Source organism: Rhinopithecus bieti, unplaced genomic scaffold, assembly GCF_001698545.2.
Source record: "Rhinopithecus bieti isolate Rb0 unplaced genomic scaffold, ASM169854v2 scaffold_18354, whole genome shotgun sequence".
Classification (NCBI taxonomy): Eukaryota; Metazoa; Chordata; class Mammalia; order Primates; family Cercopithecidae; genus Rhinopithecus; species Rhinopithecus bieti.
In genome coordinates this window covers 1,869,531-1,888,891 of record NW_016809835.1, presented here as the reverse complement: position 1 = coordinate 1,888,891, position 19,361 = coordinate 1,869,531, and the positions used below count along the sequence as shown (strand labels likewise).

Sequence of the window (19,361 nt, the reverse complement as noted above, 5' to 3'; positions counted from 1 at the left end):
AAAAAAAAAAAAAAAAAAAAAAGCCTCTTCATACAGAGCCCACAGATTCCCCATTCCCAATTTCCCATAGCCACTTGTCTGTATCCCTTAGTCTTATCAAACAAGAAAGGAGGGATGACAGAGTAGAGGTAGGGGTGAGGGGAACAAGCTAAAAAGGTTTAGAGTCAAGTTTGTATTCCTTTCTTTGAACTCCAAATTCCTCCAGCATCTCTTGCTTTTGGGGAAGCACACCAAGCTAAAAGGGAAAGCAGTTCTGGCCAGGTGTGGTGGCTCACACCTGTAATCTCAGTGTTTTGGAAGGCAGAGGCAGGAGGATCGTCTGAGCCCAGAAGGTCAAGACCTAGCCTGGGCAATAAAGCAAGATCCCATCTCTACAAAACATAATTTTTAAAAATCAGCCAGTTGTGTTGGTGTGCACCTGTAGTCCTAGTTATTTGGGAAGCTGAGGTGGGAGGATTCCTTAAGCCCAGGAATTTGAGTCTGCAGTGAGCTAGGATGGCACCATTTCACTCCAGACTAGGCAACAGAGTGAGACCTTGTCTCTAAAAAAGTAATAATAATAAGGAGAGAAGGCAGTTCTGTATGTTATCCCTGATGGTCCTGCCTGTTCACCAAAGCAATTTCCTGATCTGATTTATTTAGGAATGATACAGATAGGAATAGTTAAGGGGCTCAAGAATTTTCTAACTGAAATGATTTCTGGAAAAGTAGCAGACTGTGAAACTATTAAATAACTATTTGCACTTATTAAAGGTTAAAACGTACCACATTCTGCCTGGGCGGCGTGGGTCGCACCTGTAATCCCAGCACTTTGGGAGGCCAAGGCAGGCCGATCGCTTGAACCCAGGAGTTTGAGACCAGCCTGGACAACAAGGCAAAGCTCCATCTCTACTAAAAATACAAACGTTAGCTACGCATGGTGGTGCATGCTTGTGGTCCCAGCTACTTAGAAGGCTGGGGTGGGAGGATCACTTGAGCCTGGGAGATCGAAGCTGCAGTGAGCCATAATCATGCCACTGCATTTCAGCCTGGGTGACAGAGTGAGACCCTGTCTCAAAAAAACCAAAACAAACAAACAAACAAAGAAAAACATCACATTCTAATCACATACAGCCTTGTGTAAGGGAATTCAAGTGGAAGTGCAGTTCCAAAAAATACACCTTGGCCCCAGTGAGCAATTTTATTAAAGAAAGATACGTTTTCTGGGGAATTCAAAGCCTAGTCTGTTGATTGCCTGAAGTGACATGGAGAAAAGGACAAATTTTGGAGTCAAAGGGATTAAAGCTAAAATTATTATTTAGGATTGTATGATGTAAGCAAATTCCATAATTCTCTTGCCTTCTGTTTTCTACTCTGAAAAATAGTAATAATATCTATCCTGCAAGATTAGCCATCCTAATAGTAATAATCACACTGCAAATGGTAACTGTGTATAAGAATATTTTCTATCAGAAAACTCCCTATGAATCAGTGGAGGGGCTTTATTTTAAAAATCTGCTATTATGCAAGTGCCTCTTGAGTTTGGATTAGGAAGCTGTTAATATTTGTTTCTCTCGTGATACTGCTACTTAGATGTTACTTAGTCTGGTTTAAACCCTTGGAAATGTGACCTCAAATAAGCACTCAGAAACATTTAAAGGCTACTTAACTTTACATTTAATATGTTTTAATTTCTTGAGTTGAATTCTCACCTCCCCCAATTTCTATTTGTTCCCCTTAAAACTATTTTCTGAAATGACTGTTTCTCCTGGAATAGAGAATTTTCCAAGAGTGTGAATTTACTTGTGGGAAGGAATGGGTCTCATAACCTTAGAGCCTTTAGGCAAATAACAACCCTAAACAGCCCATATCTATCTTTAAATCAATGTATATTTTCTAATAAGGGAATTGTCAAAACAAAAGTTCTAGTTTTTCAAATTGCTTTTAATGTGACTAAAACATGAAACAGTTTATATTTTATGGTCTCACTGTTAAAAGGGTCTGGCTAAAGGTTTTAATAAGCAAAATCATATCACCTCAATTCCAACCATCTCCATCTCATTCATCTCTCTCTCTCTCTCTCTCCCTCTCTCTCTCTCTCTCTCTCTCTCTCACACACACACACACACACACACACACCACATCACTGCAATCAAAGAAAAATAGAGTATACTAAAACTGGCTTGGCAAACTCCTAATTAACAGTCAAAACTCCTTGGAGCTAAGGTGCCACTCTCCCAATGGGCTGCTATTTTTAAAATATTTCTCTTTGAAAACAACAGCATGATTAATCTCACCATTTCCACTTAAATTACTTACATGGAAAAAACAATGCACTATGGGCAATTATTAAAAACACTTTATTATGTATAATTTGTACATGCTTCAATTTGTATCACTTAGGGTGATTTATTTTCCAGGTTGCAATGACATCTACCAAGATTAGCTAGCTCTAATTTTCATTCTGCCATGCCACATACAAAAATACAATTTTCAAAGCAAAGCTTCCCTTCTTTACACAAAGGTACACAAGAGTTTGTCAGACAAATAAAATAAGAATACTTCACACACGTATCAACACCACACAAGGCATTATCCTTCACACAGTAACATCTAATGTGCTCTTTTATTTTTGAAACAGCAGGAAAAGAGCCCTTTCCCTTCAGAGGAAAATAAAAACTTTATCTGTTGCTAAAGCCAAACTCCAGGGATGAAGGTATGGTCCTCTGGGGAAAGCAGAGGGATGGGGATGTATGGAGGAGAATGGACGCCCCTTCATAAGCACTTCAGTAGGAAGGAATTGCAGGAAGTTCCTCGGGGACAGTCACACAGTTTCCCGATCCTTGCCCCTTTCCTTACTGCACACTGCTCACCGGCGTCACACTGCAAACAACAAAATATGTGGTCATTGAGTGTGAAAAAAAACAGGCTCCCAACAGACAAGTCTCACAGTCAACGCAATCTCTGTTTCTTGAAAGGGGCAATTGGACCCCATCACCATCACAGGAAGTCTACGTACCGTCAGGTCTGAAACAGGGAGCCTTGTGCTTATAACTTCAGTGAGAGTACATTTTTTAAAGAAACTTACATAATTAGTTTCATCCTAGTTTCTTCCACTTTTAGGTGGCGAGGGGTGGGGGGTGGGGGAAAGGGAGCATCACATTTCCTGGCTCCTTTTCTTGCCCATTCAGAGGGGAAAAAATCAGACCTTTTTCCTGAGCAACAAACAATAGACTTACACTTTCTTGTAACCCCTGTTCCTGCTTTCCCATTTCCTCACCCGGCAAGGAAGAAGAAGCCCACAGAATCCTGCAAGTCCATTACCTAAGTTATTTAGCCACATCCTAGGGAGAAGATTGTGTGTACGTTTCGAGTCGGTGTAATTTCTCCTGGAAAAACACGGGAAGGGAGTGACCACAAACCTTACCATGGGGACTTGGCCATACTTCTTCTCATAGATGGGAATACGTTTACTCTTGAGCTTCTTCAAGACTTCCTGTAGCGCTTCGATCTGCAACATAACGCCCCGGAGCCTGAAGTTGCCGCCTTGGCTGCGAGCCCAGCCCAGGTGTGCACTTTCAGCCCTAAGTTATAAGGAGCCCCGGACCCACACTGTCTCTGCGGTGGGACTCCGCGGACACAGGGAATGGTCCAGGGGTAGAAACTTAGCGGGCGCTGTCCCAGGTACTGACTGCGGGTCTCTGAGCCGCTGAGGCTCCCGTTGCTCGGAGGGGCCGGAATGAGGGATTCGCTCAACAGACCGCCAGGAGCCCGTGGGCTGGAGACGCTCTTAGGATGGCAGTGGGTGCCTGGGCGTTGCGTTCAGCTCCCCGCGCCCTGACTCTGGGAATAAGAGTGGGGGTGGGGGGAGGAGGGAGGCTTGCAAAGGAAGGGACAGCGCGACAGCTCAAGGGAATTGGGAGCGAGGGAAATACCGACCAGCTCCTTTTCGTGGGAGGCATCCTCCACGGCAGAGTAGATGTCCAGGGCTCGGGGCTGGAGCTCGGCGTCCTCCTGGGCACGGGTACCCAACAGAGGTAGCATCAGCAGCAGGGCGGCGCCCAGGAGGGGCAGCAGCCGCACGCGGGAGCTCTCCATGGTGCTGAAACTCTTCGTTGCTGGGGCGCCCCGCGCTCCCACCTTTTATAGTGAGCCCGAGCCCCCGTGCAGGAAAGAGGGAGGAGGCGAAGAAGGAAGGGGGTGTGGAGGAGGGCCCGGGTCAACCTTCTGTAGGCAGCGCTCTGCCGGCGCTTGACGTCAATGCCCGCTGGGCTCCAGGCGCCTGGGAACGCGGCTCTGCGCACAGATGGGCTAGAGCGCAGAGAACAGGACCCTGCGCCCCCAAATGCTGTCAGCCCCTCGGCAAGGGATGCTCCCCGAGGGGCCTGAGCTGAAGCCGAGGGGCTAGAGGTGAAGGATGGGAAGCGGGAGGGCCCTAGGAAATGGAAAATGCCTTCGGGGCAACGCACGGGCAGGAGAGTCGCTTCCCATCACCTAGCAGTGGTAGCAGCCGCACCATCCACCTCGCCAGCCCTGCCTTGCCTCGCACCCTAACCCCAAGTGTGGCGGTGAGAAGCAGGTGTTGCCTCCAGACAGCGACGTTTGCTGAGCACCTTACTCTGTGGGGTAGGGTAAGAAAACATAGTATACAAAAGAAAGAGAAATAGTGGCCCTCCCCATGATGGGTTCTATGATGGAATCTGTGTGACGATAGTTAAAAGAAGAGAAGGAAAACAGACAAACCCGGATTCAGCAGTGGTGTGGGAAGTGCGGAGAGCCAGGCTCTGGTTCCCGTCCTGGCTACACCACGTACAAGTTGTATGACTTTGAGCAAAATGAAGGACCTCCCCAAGACTCAGCTTTCTCTTTTGTAGATCTAGGATTAAAAAGATATACTTCACAAAGTCATCAGTAGGATGAAACGAGAGATTAAGTATATCAAACTCCTGGTTCTTAGCTAAGCTTCCCTCTCCCTCCTTTTTGAACTCTGAGGCTGCCCAGGCAAATTTAACCATCCCCAGAACCAACAACCCACCCATCCATCACCAACTCCTGGTATCCAAGAAGACTGTCTAGAAAGAGAGTGAAAGAGTGAAAAGAAAGGCAGCTCCCTGATTATGAAAATGTCTCCAGAGATCAGAAGTCAACGGTGAACCAGCTCCCCAACAACTTGTGAGAACACTATGACTTTTTTAAAAGTTGAGGTCCTTACAGCCTGAATGCACATGAAAGTTCCTGTAGGAAAAGCAATGCTTTCCCACTTGGACCTAGAGGCCAATCCCATCTGCTTGCTCACCTGGCTTCCTTCACCACATCATCTTTCCCTCAACTGTTCCTAAATTCATCCATCTTCTCCATCCCAATTACTACAACCCAGTCCTAGACAGCTGCCCCAGCCAACTTAATGTCTACCACTTAATTCCTAACCTATCTTCTCTTACCTTCCTCTACTCCATAGTTCACCACCAGCCACAGTATTTTCCCCCTTAAAATACACTAATGACTTCTAATCTTACTAAGCACTGAATCTAAATTCCTCATCCTGACTTGCAAAGTGTTATATGATCTGCATCCCTCTCCACCTCATGTTCTACCACTTTGCCCCGGACTTCTCCACTCCAGCCTCACATAGCCTTCTTTCTGGTCCTCTAGCAGGCCAATCTCATTTCTACTTTGATGTCTTTGCACTTTCCCCACCTTGAAAGTTCTTCCTGTATTTCCAAATCGTTCACTACTTCTGTCATTTAAATCTAGTGTAAATGTCTATGACTACTCAATCCAAACCATCTACCAATTCTTTTCTCCCACAAATTTATTTCTTAGCAGATTATGTGGGTCATTAAGATAGTTAATACACAATATGTGCCTGGTTACTTCAACTATCAAGTATTTAATTGGTACTCAGATACACACTGGGAAGCAATTCAAGAAGTGATATCTCTTCTAATGAATAGCATACATATTAACAGCATCAAAATATTTTGCTGCGGGGTAAACCCAACTTGAAAATGTATCTAACACCTCCCTCAGCTCTGCCTTCCACACATACCTTTTGATTCTGCACAACAAAACTTCAGTGGCAGCACATTTTACTGTTAAAACCTTACAGAGACATATTGGCACTCACCGCAAAAACCATCTCCAGTGATCTTTAAACTAAGTTTCAGAAGAAAAATAATCCCAAATAAGATTTTAGCCTATTCTTTCTGAAGGGTGTAGATATTGCCAATGCAATACTTTCTCTCTAATTTTGTTCCACCCAGACACAAGTAATAACTTTCCTTTTGTGCTATTTCCATTTGAAAAATAACCTCGAAGTTTAAAACTTGCTGAACTTAAGTTGGTGCTATCATTTTCTTATAAAGAGAGCACATTTAATCAAGGGGTTAGGGAAAGGACTCTTGGACAATCCTGTGAAACAAGCCAGGGGCATCTTTGTCACTTACATACCGCATGCTTTTTTCATCTTGAACAGAATGACTTTATAAACTGTCTTTAGCTAGCATGGTATAGTAAAGTCTAGGCTATCTTATTCCCAAAGAAAACTTATGTAAGTTAAAACTCAACAAGAAACAAAAGCATGAGATGTTCCACAGTCTTCATATTATACCCTGTTAGGAGAATTTGTATATTCTTACTACTTTGTAATGACTCCATTGGGGAAAAAAGCCCATCTTTGATGCACCCAAGCAATTAAAATCATACTGGAATTGAATTACTACTTCTCACCCCGGATATAGAAAAGGGAGGCAGGTCATCTAATGAAAGAGAAGCAATGGCCAGGATGTGTCTTTGGAGATTTAACGTGGACAAATCTCTCTTAACTATCTTTTCTGAGATAGAGTAGGCCTCCAGTCCTGCTCTTTGAAATAGTTCAAGTAGAGAAATATCATAAGCAGACAGCCAAGAAACCAGTGCCAGTAAGGTCTACTTACAACATACTGCTATCTGAGAACATTTTAAAAATCTTTTCTTATGCATGCCTAACTCTTGAAGTCCTGAACTTTTCACTATAAAAATAATCCATTAATTGATTTGTGACTTGGCAAGAAAACAATGTCTGTATTGTTCTTGGAAAAAAGAAAACACACACACCTTAAAACATAGGTGTTCGATATTACTAAATTAGAACTTCTAGAGCCCTAAGATGTTAGGTCATAAGAAGGTCATGGCAGAATTTGACACCACAATGATGTTTTTTCCCAAGCTTTAGTATTTCTCTCTCCCTTCCTTTCTCCTTCAATTGTGGATAATTTCTGTTCCTATGTAACTCAGAATAACACTGGCCTCTTAGGTTGTCATATTTCTCAAATATCAGACTACTTGGTTGTCCATTAGCCCTCCTCCCATCCCTCACCCCAACCAAGTCTTGTTCAACAGTAAAACGTCCTCAATTTCAGGAAGGAGCAGTGGCTTATGCCTGTAATCCTAGCACTTTGGAAGGCCAAGGCAAGAGGATTATTTGAGCTCAAAAGTTCAAGATCAGTCTGGTCTGGCTGAACGCAATGGCTCATGCCTGTAATCCCAGCATTTTGGGAGACCAAGGCAGGTGGATCACCTGAGATCGGGAGTTTGAGACCAGCCTGGCCAACATGGTGAAACCCCATCTCTACTAAAAATACACAAATTAACCGGACGTGATGGCGTGCATCTGTAATCCCAGCTACTTGGGAGGCTTAGGCAGGAGAATCACTTGAACCCAGAAGGGCAGAAGTTGCAGTGAGCTGAGATCACACCACTACACTCCAGCCTGGGCAACAAAGCGAGGCTCTGTCTCAAAAAACAAACAAACAAACAAACGAAAAGCACATCTGGTCAACATGGTGAAACCGCATCTCTACAAAAGAAAAAAAAAAACTTAGTCAGAAGTGGTGGCACACACCTGTAGTCCCAGCTACTCGGGAGGCTGAGGTAGGAGGATTGATTGGGCTCAAGAACTTGAGGCTGCAATGAGCCATGATCACACCACTGCACTCCAGCTTGGGTGACAGAGCGAGCCCCTGTGACAAAAGTAAAATAAAAATTAAAAATTTAATTTAAATTTAAATTTAAATTTTTTAAGTCCTCAGTTTTATTGACTTCCTAAATATTTGTATTTAAGACTATTTCTCCTTACTTGTGTTAGTTGCACTTTCCTCCAAGTTAAACATCACTCTGTTCTCTTTGGTACACATTTGCAGTCTCTTGGGTGACATTTTTTTCATTTCTACATTGTTTGCTCTCCACTCTTCCTCCCTGCAGAAGAGAGATTCCCACTGACATTTGTGTTCTGTTTATTTCCAAGCCATAGCCTTCCAAAGGAACTGCTATTCACTGTGTTCTAACCAAACATCTTTATCACTATCTGAAAGAAAATAATCTGAAAGTAAAGGACACTTGGAGTCGGTACTAAATTGGGAGGTGGTAGAGATGTAGTAGAAAAGAACATGTGCTTTACAGACTGCTTCTGAAGGAGTAAAGCAGGGGAAATTAAACAAAGCTTTTCAGTCAATTTTTTAAGCTTCCAGTTGAAAAGCTTTCCATTTCAATACTTAATTTCAAAATCTGGGTGCCCTATATTCTCACAGCTCTGCTAAGTATTTTGAAGACTGCTGAGATAATTCAGACAGTTCTTGCCCTTGAGGGTCTTTGGGTCTAGTCATTTGTGCCCATGTCCGCAAACTCCTAAAATACAATTACTTAGTGAGATGAGGGTCCTACTAGAGAAAGAGGAGCCCAGAGAAGTCAGAGATTCATTGCCACGAGAGGGAATCTTCGTGAAAAAGTGGCATCCTTTGAATGAGTTGCTGAGTCCTAGGGGATGGGTAGAATTCCAACAATAACAAACATCCCACTCTGGGGCCTTGGGGGCGGGCAGGAAGCAAAGTCAAGTCACCGAGGCAGGAGATCTGGGGAGCACTGAGTGCTCTGGGTTGCTGGAGAGCAGGGTGCATGGAAATGTGAAAGACGGGGCAGCATAATCGGAAACAAACCTGAAAAGGAACCGTGGAGCACAAATAGAAAATCCAGAGCGGCAATAGATAGCTACAAATTTGGGTCCAATAAACAGGAGGTAGGAGCACAGATGAACCCAAAATATTTCATTTTTCAAAAACTAATACTAAAAACAATCTTTTGACCTAAATGCCTAGCCTGAGAAAAGTGGCCCTTTTCAGATATAGGGAGATAGCACTATATCTATAGGAGATAGATTGTTTCCTAGGGCAAGGAAACATTTCTCTGGATCCCAGCACAGCACACCTTGTTGTAGTGTAGCAGGGGTGGCATGCCTAACCCTCATTTCGCATGCCACCGCTAACCCCATCTTCTCTAACTTTTCCAGATCCAGATCTCCTAAGTTTATAGAAAGTGTAAAACTAGCAGCTGATTAGAATACCCAAGAGATTAACTATATGACTTAATAGGGAGCAATTTTGAATCATTCAACGATTGCTCATTGTCTATAGGTTCAAGTCAACTTCTTAGCATGGTGTCAAAGTTTCTTATAATATGGTTCTGGCCGTATTTCTAATCTCATTTTTCTGTACTCCCAACCAGTTCCATCAAATATATTTTACTTTGTAGGTACGTCATCCTTATTTCTTAATTTTGCACCAAATTTACTAGGTTATGCTGCTATAACAAACAACTCCCAAATCTTGTTGACTTAAAAAATACACAGCTATATTTGTCACTCATGTCCCATGTGCATCAAGAATTGATGGAGTGTTCACTCAGGGACCCAGACTGACAGATCATCCACCATCTCTAAAGTGGCAAATTTTGTTCCAAATGGAAAAAAGTGTTCTGGACAGTCTTTGATGAACAACTAAAAACTTTGGCTCATAAGTGATACTTCACTTTTCCTTCCAACTCATTAGCCTGAACTAATCACACAGCTCCACCAAAGTCAAAAGGACTAAGAATTACAGTGTTACCACGTGCCTAGAATGCAAACATTATGGAAGAGCACTAATGACTACACATGCCTCTGCCTTTGTTTATGCCCCTTCCTAGTCCTCGAATGTCTTTACCATACCTTGAACATCTAGAAAATTCATGCTTCCTATCAGCAGAATTTATTTCCTTGTGGATGTATTATTAAAGGCCCCCACCTCTTGCTAGCTGTTGACTGCAGGCCACCCTCAGGTTTTTAAGAGGCAACTCACAATTTTAGAGGCCACCCTTTGTTCCTTACCATCTGGGTTCCCTCAATATGGCCACTTCATTAAGGACAAAAATGTAAGTCTCTAATTGCAGTCTACTAAGATGGAGCTTTATGTAAATTAGTTCAACCATTATGGAAGACAGTGTGGTAACTCCTCAAGGATCTAGAACCAGAAATACCATTCGACCCAGCAATCCCATTACTGGGTATATACCCAAAGGATCATAAATTACTCTACTATAAAGACACATGCACACATATGTTTACTGCAGCACTATTCACAATAGCAATTACTTGGAACCAACCCAAATGCTTTTCAATGATAGACTGGATAAAGAAAATGTGGCATATATACACCATGGAATACTATGCAGCCATAAAAGGGATGAGTTTGGGCCAGGCGCAGTGGCTCACACCTGTAATCCCAGCACTTTGGGAGGCCGAGGTGGGTGGATCACCTGAGGTCAGGAGTTCGAGACCAGCCTGGCCAACATAGTGACACCCTGTCTCTACTAAAATACCAAAATTAGCTGGGCATAGTGGTGGGCGCCTGCAATCCCAGCTACTCAGGAGGCTNATTCGACCCAGCAATCCCATTACTGGGTATATACCCAAAGGATCATAAATTACTCTACTATAAAGACACATGCACACATATGTTTACTGCAGCACTATTCACAATAGCAATTACTTGGAACCAACCCAAATGCTTTTCAATGATAGACTGGATAAAGAAAATGTGGCATATATACACCATGGAATACTATGCAGCCATAAAAAGGGATGAGTTTGGGCCAGGCGCAGTGGCTCACACCTGTAATCCCAGCACTTTGGGAGGCCGAGGTGGGTGGATCACCTGAGGTCAGGAGTTCGAGACCAGCCTGGCCAACATAGTGACACCCTGTCTCTACTAAAATACCAAAAATTAGCTGGGCATAGTGGTGGGCGCCTGCAATCCCAGCTACTCAGGAGGCTGAGACAGGAGAATCGCTTGAACCTGGGAGGCAGAGGTTGTAGTGAGCCGAGATCGCACCATTGCACTCCTGCTGGGCAACAAGAGCAAAATTCCATCTCAAAAAAAAAAAGGTGGGGGGTGAGTTTATGTCCTTTGCAGGGACCTGGATGAAGCTAGAAACCATCATTCTCAGCAAACTAACACAGGAACAGAAAACCAAACACTGCATGTTCTCACTCATAAGTGGGAGTTGAACAATGAGAACCCATGGACACAGCGAGGGGAACATCACATCGGGGCCTGTCGGGGCGTAGGGGGCTAGCGGAGGGATAGCATTAAGAGAAATACCTAATGTAGATGACGGGTTGATGGGTGCAGCAAACCACCATGGCATGTGTATACCTATGTAACAAACCTGCACTTTCTGCACACGTGTCCCAGAATTTAAAGTATAATAATAACTAAAAAAAGATGGAGTTTTAAATAATGTAATGTAGTTGCAGAAGTAACAGTCAATCACTTTTGCTATATTGTATTGGTTAGAAGCAATTCAGTTCCTATCCATACTCGAGGAAAGGGGATCACACAAAGGGGTGAATACAAGAGGCAGAAATCACTGGCGTCACCTTAGTTTTTGTCTGCCACAGATATACACTGTGAAACCATCACTACAATAAAGATAAGAGTTTCAATCACCTTCAGAAGTTTCTTTCTGCCCCTTGGCAATCCATCCTTCCTCCATCCTGTCCCTAGACAACCACCTACTCACTTTCCTATCATCACAGATGAGTTTGCATTCTCTAGAATTTTGCATAATTGAAGTCATACAGTACACAATCTTTTTGTCTGGCTTCTTTAACTCAGCATAATTATTGTGAGACTCAAACATGTCGTTGTGTGTATCAACAATTCATTTCTTTCCATAGCTAAGCAGCATTCCATTGTGTGAATGTATCACAGTTGTTTATCCATTCATCTGTTGATGGACATTGGAGTTGTTTCCGTTTTTGATATAGCAAATAAAGCTGTTATGAACATTTATGTACAAGTTTTTGTATGAACGTATGTATTCACTTCACTTGAGTAAGTGCTTAGGAGTGAAATGGCTAGTTCCTTTGGTAGATGCATGTGTAATTTTTTAACAAACTGCTTTGGCAGTCATTGTATCATTTTATATTTCCACCAGTAGGCTAGGGGAGTTCTATGTCTTTCCCAGCACTGACATGATTGGTCTATAATTTTACCTAAACAAGAGAGTGTGAAATGGTATGTCTTTGTGGATTTACTTTGCCTTTCTCTGATGACTAGTGATGTTGAGCATCTTTTCATATGTTTATTGGCCATTAACATATCTTCTTTTGTGAACTATCTGTTCAAAAAAAATCATGCTTTGAGACACATTCTATCTGAAGTCTTCCTCATCATGGCTTCATCACACTGTGAGATCTGCCTTGTCTTTGTTTCTATAGATATTTACTAATATGTCTAATATAGTCCATTATATTATCATATTATCATATATATTATCATTAATATGTCTAAAGTATTCCATTATATTATCATATATCTATCTCACTTACTAGAAAAGGAGATCCTTGAGGGCAGGGAATGTATCTAATCACTCTTATATTCCCAGTATTTATTATAGTGCCTGATACCCAGAGGTATAGGGGAAAGTTAATTGCTATGAAATGAAAGATAACCTGTAGACACTAACAAGATGGCCATTCAGGAAAGTACATAATCTGTGATTCACCAAGCACATTAGAAGCACTGCCAATTTACTGTCTAGAAACATTATTATCATCCTCATGCCAGGAAAAAAAATGTACCAGAGAGGAATAAATTCTTCAACAGCTAGTCAGTCTCAGAAGCAGGATATCTGAAGTATAGACTATGACCTCTCTCAACAGTTCCTCTGACAACTACGTGCATTTCAATTGCAAGATGGAACAATTTTTCTAAATGCAAAACTGGAAGAGGCATAGTCTCCACACTCTTGCCACAGACCTCTACTGCAATGTTTTCCCCTCACACTCTATGGTGCAATGTGAAGGGGAAAATCTTGGGCAGGATCATATCCTAAAGAATCCTGAATCCTGGGGAATTTAAATTTTGTCCCTGATCACCAATTTCCAGTGTGTTTTTGATAGCTTAGATGATGGACTTGGAGAAAATTCTTCCTGTGCTGGAAAGGAGTTTGTCTTTAAAGGCATCTAAGGTCACTTTTTAAACCACAATTCTGGGACTCTTCTATGCTTCCTTCAGAACTCATCTAAGTGAGGTCTATTTCTTCTGACATAAATTATAACCTCAGGAAAAACAGAATATCATCTGGCACGATCCAGAGAGGCAGGGCCTGGGGGTTAAAGTATATTTTGTGGGAAGCAGGATCATCAACCAGTCTCTCCTTTATTTTTTAGGGGATCTCTGGTCCTGACATTTATCTGCTGTGTGTCAGCAGAAGTTTAATCTGGTTCTGGTTTTAGCAATAGATTCATCATTTTGGCTTGGCTTACCAGCTAAGTCAGGGTCTGACTTCTCCTGCAAGCTTCTCTGCAAGCTAGATGTATTACCATTCAGATCTCAACACTTCCCATGAAGCTGCTTTTCTAAAGCCAGCCTGGTGAGGCCTCTGAGGTAGATGGGCTAGCAATCACTCCTTAAGCTCTTCCAACATTTGCAGAAAGCCCACAGGGACTGTGCTTACTCGGGAAGGTGAGATTAGAGTGAGACTTTACTTATTACTCAGGAAGGTGAGATTAGAGTGAGACTTTGAGAAGACTGAACAGCCCATAGGATGGCAGACTTGCCCAGGGTAATGTGTCAGATTTCCTTTCCCATTAATTGACTGCTACAAGACAGTTGTTTGAAAACACAGTTTAACTTTATGAACAGGATTATTCATAAAGTTATAAAGACAAGGGAGGTGCTTATATTTCTATACAGAGAAAACTTAGAGAACTTAGGGAAGGCAATTTAACCAATCAGAAGAAGGGTGGTAGGGGACAGGTCTTGAAGCTGCATTGGTCACAGAGAGTTCACTGGTTGTCAGGGATCTAAGGGAAGTGACAATGGAGATTATGGGACTGGTAAAAACCCTCAACTTCCCTTACTGTTTCACATTCCCTTAATTTTTCACTCTTCTCTGGGAAAGACAGCTCTTCAATCATAGCTTTGTCTCTTAGACAAGACTTGGGCTTTCTATACACATCCATTTGTGGATGTAAGCTGCTCCTTCTCTTTTCTGTACATCATGGCACTGCATGGCTACCACTCCCTCTGACCATGTACCATTTACACTGTGTCACTGTTCACAAATATGTAGCGCCCCTTCTTGGAGGAGGATTATACTTTGGGGCCCTGTTGAACTGATATGTGACTATGTGACTAGCATTGTCCCATGAAATACAAGTAGATATATGATGTAACCTTCCCATTGGGAACCTGTAAAAACCAATGCATACTTTGCCCTGCTCTCTTTTTCCTCTTCCAGGATGATTTGCAATGTTCCAGATAGAGGGAGCTCTGTCGGCCTGAGTTCTGGAGGGTTCTGAAGGGAAGAAAATGTTAACCATAGTTACAGCTAACCTTCAATGGACATATAATGTGAGTAAGGAATAAACTTTTGTGGGTGTAAGCTACTGAGATTTTTGGTCATTTGTTACTGCAGCATAATTTAGACTAATATGATCAACACAGGTAGATATCTCACAGATAGTATTAGTTATCTACTGCTGCATAACAAACTTATCAAAAACTTACTGGCTTAAAACAACACACATTTAGTATCTCACCATTGCTGTGGGCATGGCTGTGGGCAGAAATTCAGGCATGGCTTAGCGGGGGTTCTCTGCTTTAAAATCTGTCATGAGGCTACAATCAAGGTGTTAGCCTAGGGTCTCTCACAAGACTACAATCACAAGGTGTTAACTAGAGCTCAGTTATCTCAAAGTTCAATTGGGACCAGATCCACTTCCATGATAACTCAGTGGTTGTTAGTAAGATTCAGTTCTTCACAGGCTGTTGAACTAAGTTACTTGCTGACTCTTGACCAGAAACCACTCTCAATTCCTTTCCAAGTGGCCCTCTTCACTGGAGCAAGCATGTGAGAAGATACTAACAAAACAGGAGTCACAGTCTCTTCCAAACTAATTACAGACTTGACATCCCATCACTTTTACTGTATTCAATTCACTGAGTCCAGCCCACACTTAAAGGCAGGGGATTACACAGGATGTGAATAGGAGGAGTCAGGGATCATGGGGAACCATGTTAGAAACTGCCTACTACAATGACTCTGACAACAAAATAAAAAAAATCAACAAGAATCATGTAAGAAAGTAAGCTTGAATGGTAAGGTAAGAAACAGAATTATGGAGTTTTATAACTGGGGCTCTGAAGCCCAGAAAGGTTACATATCTTTCTTAGGATACACAGTTTGAAGTAAAGCCAAAACTAAAATTCAGATCACTGCCATTTCCACTAGACAGAGATAAATGAAAAAACGAAATAGCATTCTGAGACAAATTGCATTCAACTGAAACAGAATCTAGGACATCAATCACTAATTAAATAGTTAAATAAATCATCAATCATAAATGACAATGAGTGAATTAAAAGTGCAGAAAAGGCAAGCTATTTAGGCTGGGGCAATCAAAAAAGTAGGTTATTATATGAACTAGGCTTCAAAGGGTGGAATTGTTGGAGCAGAGAAGAAAGGAAAGGTGTTCTTGGCAAGGGACTGGCCAAGACGAGGTTCATTCAGGGTTACCCAGGCACCACACAGGAGTGTCAATGTCACTCCTCTTCTTTCTTTGATCTAAATCCATCAGATGACATTCTTGGTCCATTCCTAAATTCTTAGCACTTTGGGATGCTGAGACAAGAGGATCTCTTGAGTCCAGTTCAAGACCAGCCCTTGTAAAATATGAACGGTTCCATAGCTAAGCCAGTATAAATGGATAAAGTCAAGTCATTCTCATTTCAGCAGAGATTTCCACTGTCCTCTCATTTAAGTGGTCGTGAACACACTCCAAGCGGCTTCCCAAGAGTTCCTGGCATGCAGAGATAAGCCTCCCAAATAGTAAGTCATCAAACCTTGCTGAAAGACTTATTTATCCTTACCTTAGCAGATATTCTGCTCCCAGTTTTGCAGGTGATAAAACTGATTATTTAAGTAACTGTATGTAGGTCCCCAGGTAAGTGGGAAGGAGGTTGAATCCAGATTCTCTGAAAACCTTGTGTTTTTATTTACATTGCCCTTCTACTTTGTTACCAATTTTATCATTTTTTTAAAAAAGGAGATAGAAAAGGGAGCAAAAGAGAAAATAAAGCTTGAATTCTAAAATAAAATCTTTAAATACTGTAAAAGAGATTCTCTAGTGGCTAGAGAATTGCTTGTTCTTTAAAAACAAAGTTGTTTTCCATGGGAAACTGGGAATAAATGTCGGGATGAGTCTCCAAGTGCAAGCGTTGACTTTCCAAATGTGAAACAGGACTGGCCACTTTTTTATAACAAAGACCTTGAACTTTGGGCTGAGACCTATCTTGGTGGCCCAGCAAATATCTTCCCTCTGAATAAACAGAGGAGGCCCTGGAAGCCTTTTGGCTGATGGAAGAGCAAAGGTCTCACCCTGAGTGAACACAAAACCCACCATGCCTGAGTGATAAGGAATACCCTGAGGAGCCACAGCTGTGAACATTTATGATACTTTTTGCCCAGACGCAAATGTCATTTTCTGTCATTTGCACTCTTGACCAGGGTAGCCCTGGATGAAGACATCACTGATGGACATGGCCTTTGCCCAGCACCCTGCAGTGGGGGTTGGTTGGAATGGATATAATTGTAGCTTCGCCTACAGCGGCCGTCACACACTCACAGAGACCAAGCTCTCCCAATGCTTGCTGATGAAAATCTCTCCTCAGGAGATGAAAAAGACCTCAAAGAAGCCATCATGTTTGCTTTATTTTTTATTATGTGTCTTACTTCTGAAGCAAGGATGCACCTAAAAGACCAAGTGGTTTCGAAATGTCATTACTTGTTTCCTAGGAAGCTTAAGCTTTGCCACATGATAGTCTTAATGTCCAAAGCATTTCAAAGGAAAAAGGAAATAATCCTCGGTTCATTCCTCATCTATTCTCTTTCCCCACCCACAATTCTGTAAAAACATGTCTTAACTCTGAAAGCATAGACGTAAAAGTCATAAAGACCCAATTGCATGTCAGTCACGACAGGATGAATGGGGCCGCCTAAGAGATACTGGGAGCAGAATAAACAGCCACTTTGCATAGAAGATTTCAGGAGCTCATTTCTCTGACAGAGACCCAAGGCTGGAATGCTATTTATGGGGAAACCCTAAAGCGGGGCTTCCTAACTTGGCTTCCTAACAAGATTAGAACCACTTGGGGAGTTTTTAAAAAAAAGAAAAGTACTTAAAAAAGAAAAGAAAAGAAAAGTACTAGCATGAGCTCCACCCTCAGGGATACTAATCCAATTGGTGCAGGGCAGTGCCCAGGTAAGCATAGTTTAAAAGCCCCCCAGATGGGAGCAGGAAGTATCTTATACTTTACTTTCAACGATCAGTATGGCTCTTTTGGTGCTCATGCACAGAATATCAGCGGGGCATTTGGGTCAGTTAGCTTTGTTCTAACTTAAGGGTTACAAATTCAGATTTCTACAAGCAAGGTAAGGGATGAAGAGTGCCAGACACCAGGAAATAGAGAGTGGTGGAGCTTCTAGTTTTTCCAAAGGAGATGAAGACTTATTTTTTATGTGAAAGATTCCCAATTTTTTAAAAAATTACACAACTAATTTAAACTCTTTGAAGATGTACAATGCAGCCACCTTGGTTCCCACCTAGAGCTTTATCCAGACCTCAGATGACCTGGATATCTCTTTCTTGAGGAAAGAAAGAACACGTCCATCTGCAGAGCTTGATTGCATGACCTGCTAAATGTTGGACCCTATCAACTGGCAGGGGTCAGAGGAGGTCTCATCCATATATGTTTTCAGTCGACATTTAACAAGACTGTGGTTGCAGGGAAGAAATAGGAATGTCCTCATAACCAAGATGGGTGGCCCTGGCCCTAAGAAGCTTTACCAGGGCTTCTGAGGAATGCGCCATTGGGTCAAGGGCTTGGAGGAAACCCAATAAAAATAAATAGGGGAATGACTAAGCCCCTAAAAACCATTGTTGTGGCTTTTTGTTAAAATCACTAGGTAGGGCTGGGTGCGGTGGCTCAAGCCTGTAATCCCAGCACTTTGGGAGGCCGAGACGGGCGGATCACGAGGTCAGGAGATCGAGACCATCCTGGCTAACACGGTGAAACCCCGTCTCTACTAAAATACAAAAAACTAGCCGGGCGAGGTGGCGGCGCCTGTAGTCCCAGCTACTCGGGAGGCTGAGGCAGGAGAATGGTGGGAACCCGGGAGGCGGAGCTTGCAGTGAGCTGAGATCCGGCCACTGCACTCCAGCCTGGGCGACAGAGCGAGACTCCGTCTCCAAAAAAAAAAAAAAAAAAATCACTAGGTAGAGAGTGTGGCGAAGAAACACAGGCACCGAAGCCAGGCACTTACCCACTGTATGACACGGGGCAAACCAAACCATCACGAGCCTCAGATTTCACATCCATAAAATGGACATAAAAATACCAGCTCCATGAAGTTGCAATGACAGATACAATGACTACAGTACCTGGCACATAGCACACAACCCACAAATTCCCAGTCACATAAGGCAACCATTTTTTTCCCCTTGGTAATCTAATTACAGCCTCTCAGAACTCTTACAGCTGGAGAGTTCTTCCAGATATCTAATGTAATTCTAATTTCTCTTTATCTGCAACAGCTGACAACTACACTTTCATTCTATGTGTGTGGAACAAAGGTAACAAATGCTTCTTCAGTCGTAGCTCTTTCTTCCTGCTAGTGTCGTACCAAGGCTGTCGTGATTCCTGTTGCCCTCTGAATTCTGCCTGCCTATCCACACACCTCAAGCATATCACAGTATTACTATATCACCTGCCACTTGGCCCACTGGAATAGGAACACCACAACTGAGCAGTCTGCATATGGTCGCCTGACATAATTATCCTCATAGAAGAGACTGTGTGTTGTTCATCTTTCCATCCTCTTTAGATATACAAATGTTGCCCAGGAGATGAACTGTCCCCCAAGGCAGTTCTTTCTTTCTCACAGCCTCTTTAGGCAAAACCCCATCTTGCCTCCAGCACCCACATCAGTTCCAAAATCACATTTCCCATCTCATCTTAGCGGGC

General features: G+C 42.6%; 1 protein-coding gene across 1 annotated transcript; it reads right to left on the bottom strand.

Moving 5' to 3' along the window:
* Window positions 1-2,320: 2,320 nt before the first annotated feature.
* On the bottom strand, window positions 2,321-4,817 carry CARTPT (CART prepropeptide). The gene is made up of 4 exons (XM_017890566.1): window positions 4,723-4,817; window positions 3,919-4,598; window positions 3,407-3,490; window positions 2,321-2,862 (listed from the first exon to the last, which is right to left on the bottom strand). The coding sequence occupies exons 2-4, from the start codon at window positions 4,075-4,077 to the stop codon at window positions 2,755-2,757; spliced, it is 351 nt and encodes a 116-aa protein (XP_017746055.1). The 5' UTR covers window positions 4,078-4,598; window positions 4,723-4,817; the 3' UTR covers window positions 2,321-2,754.
* Between the last annotated feature and the right edge of the window lie 14,544 nt (window positions 4,818-19,361).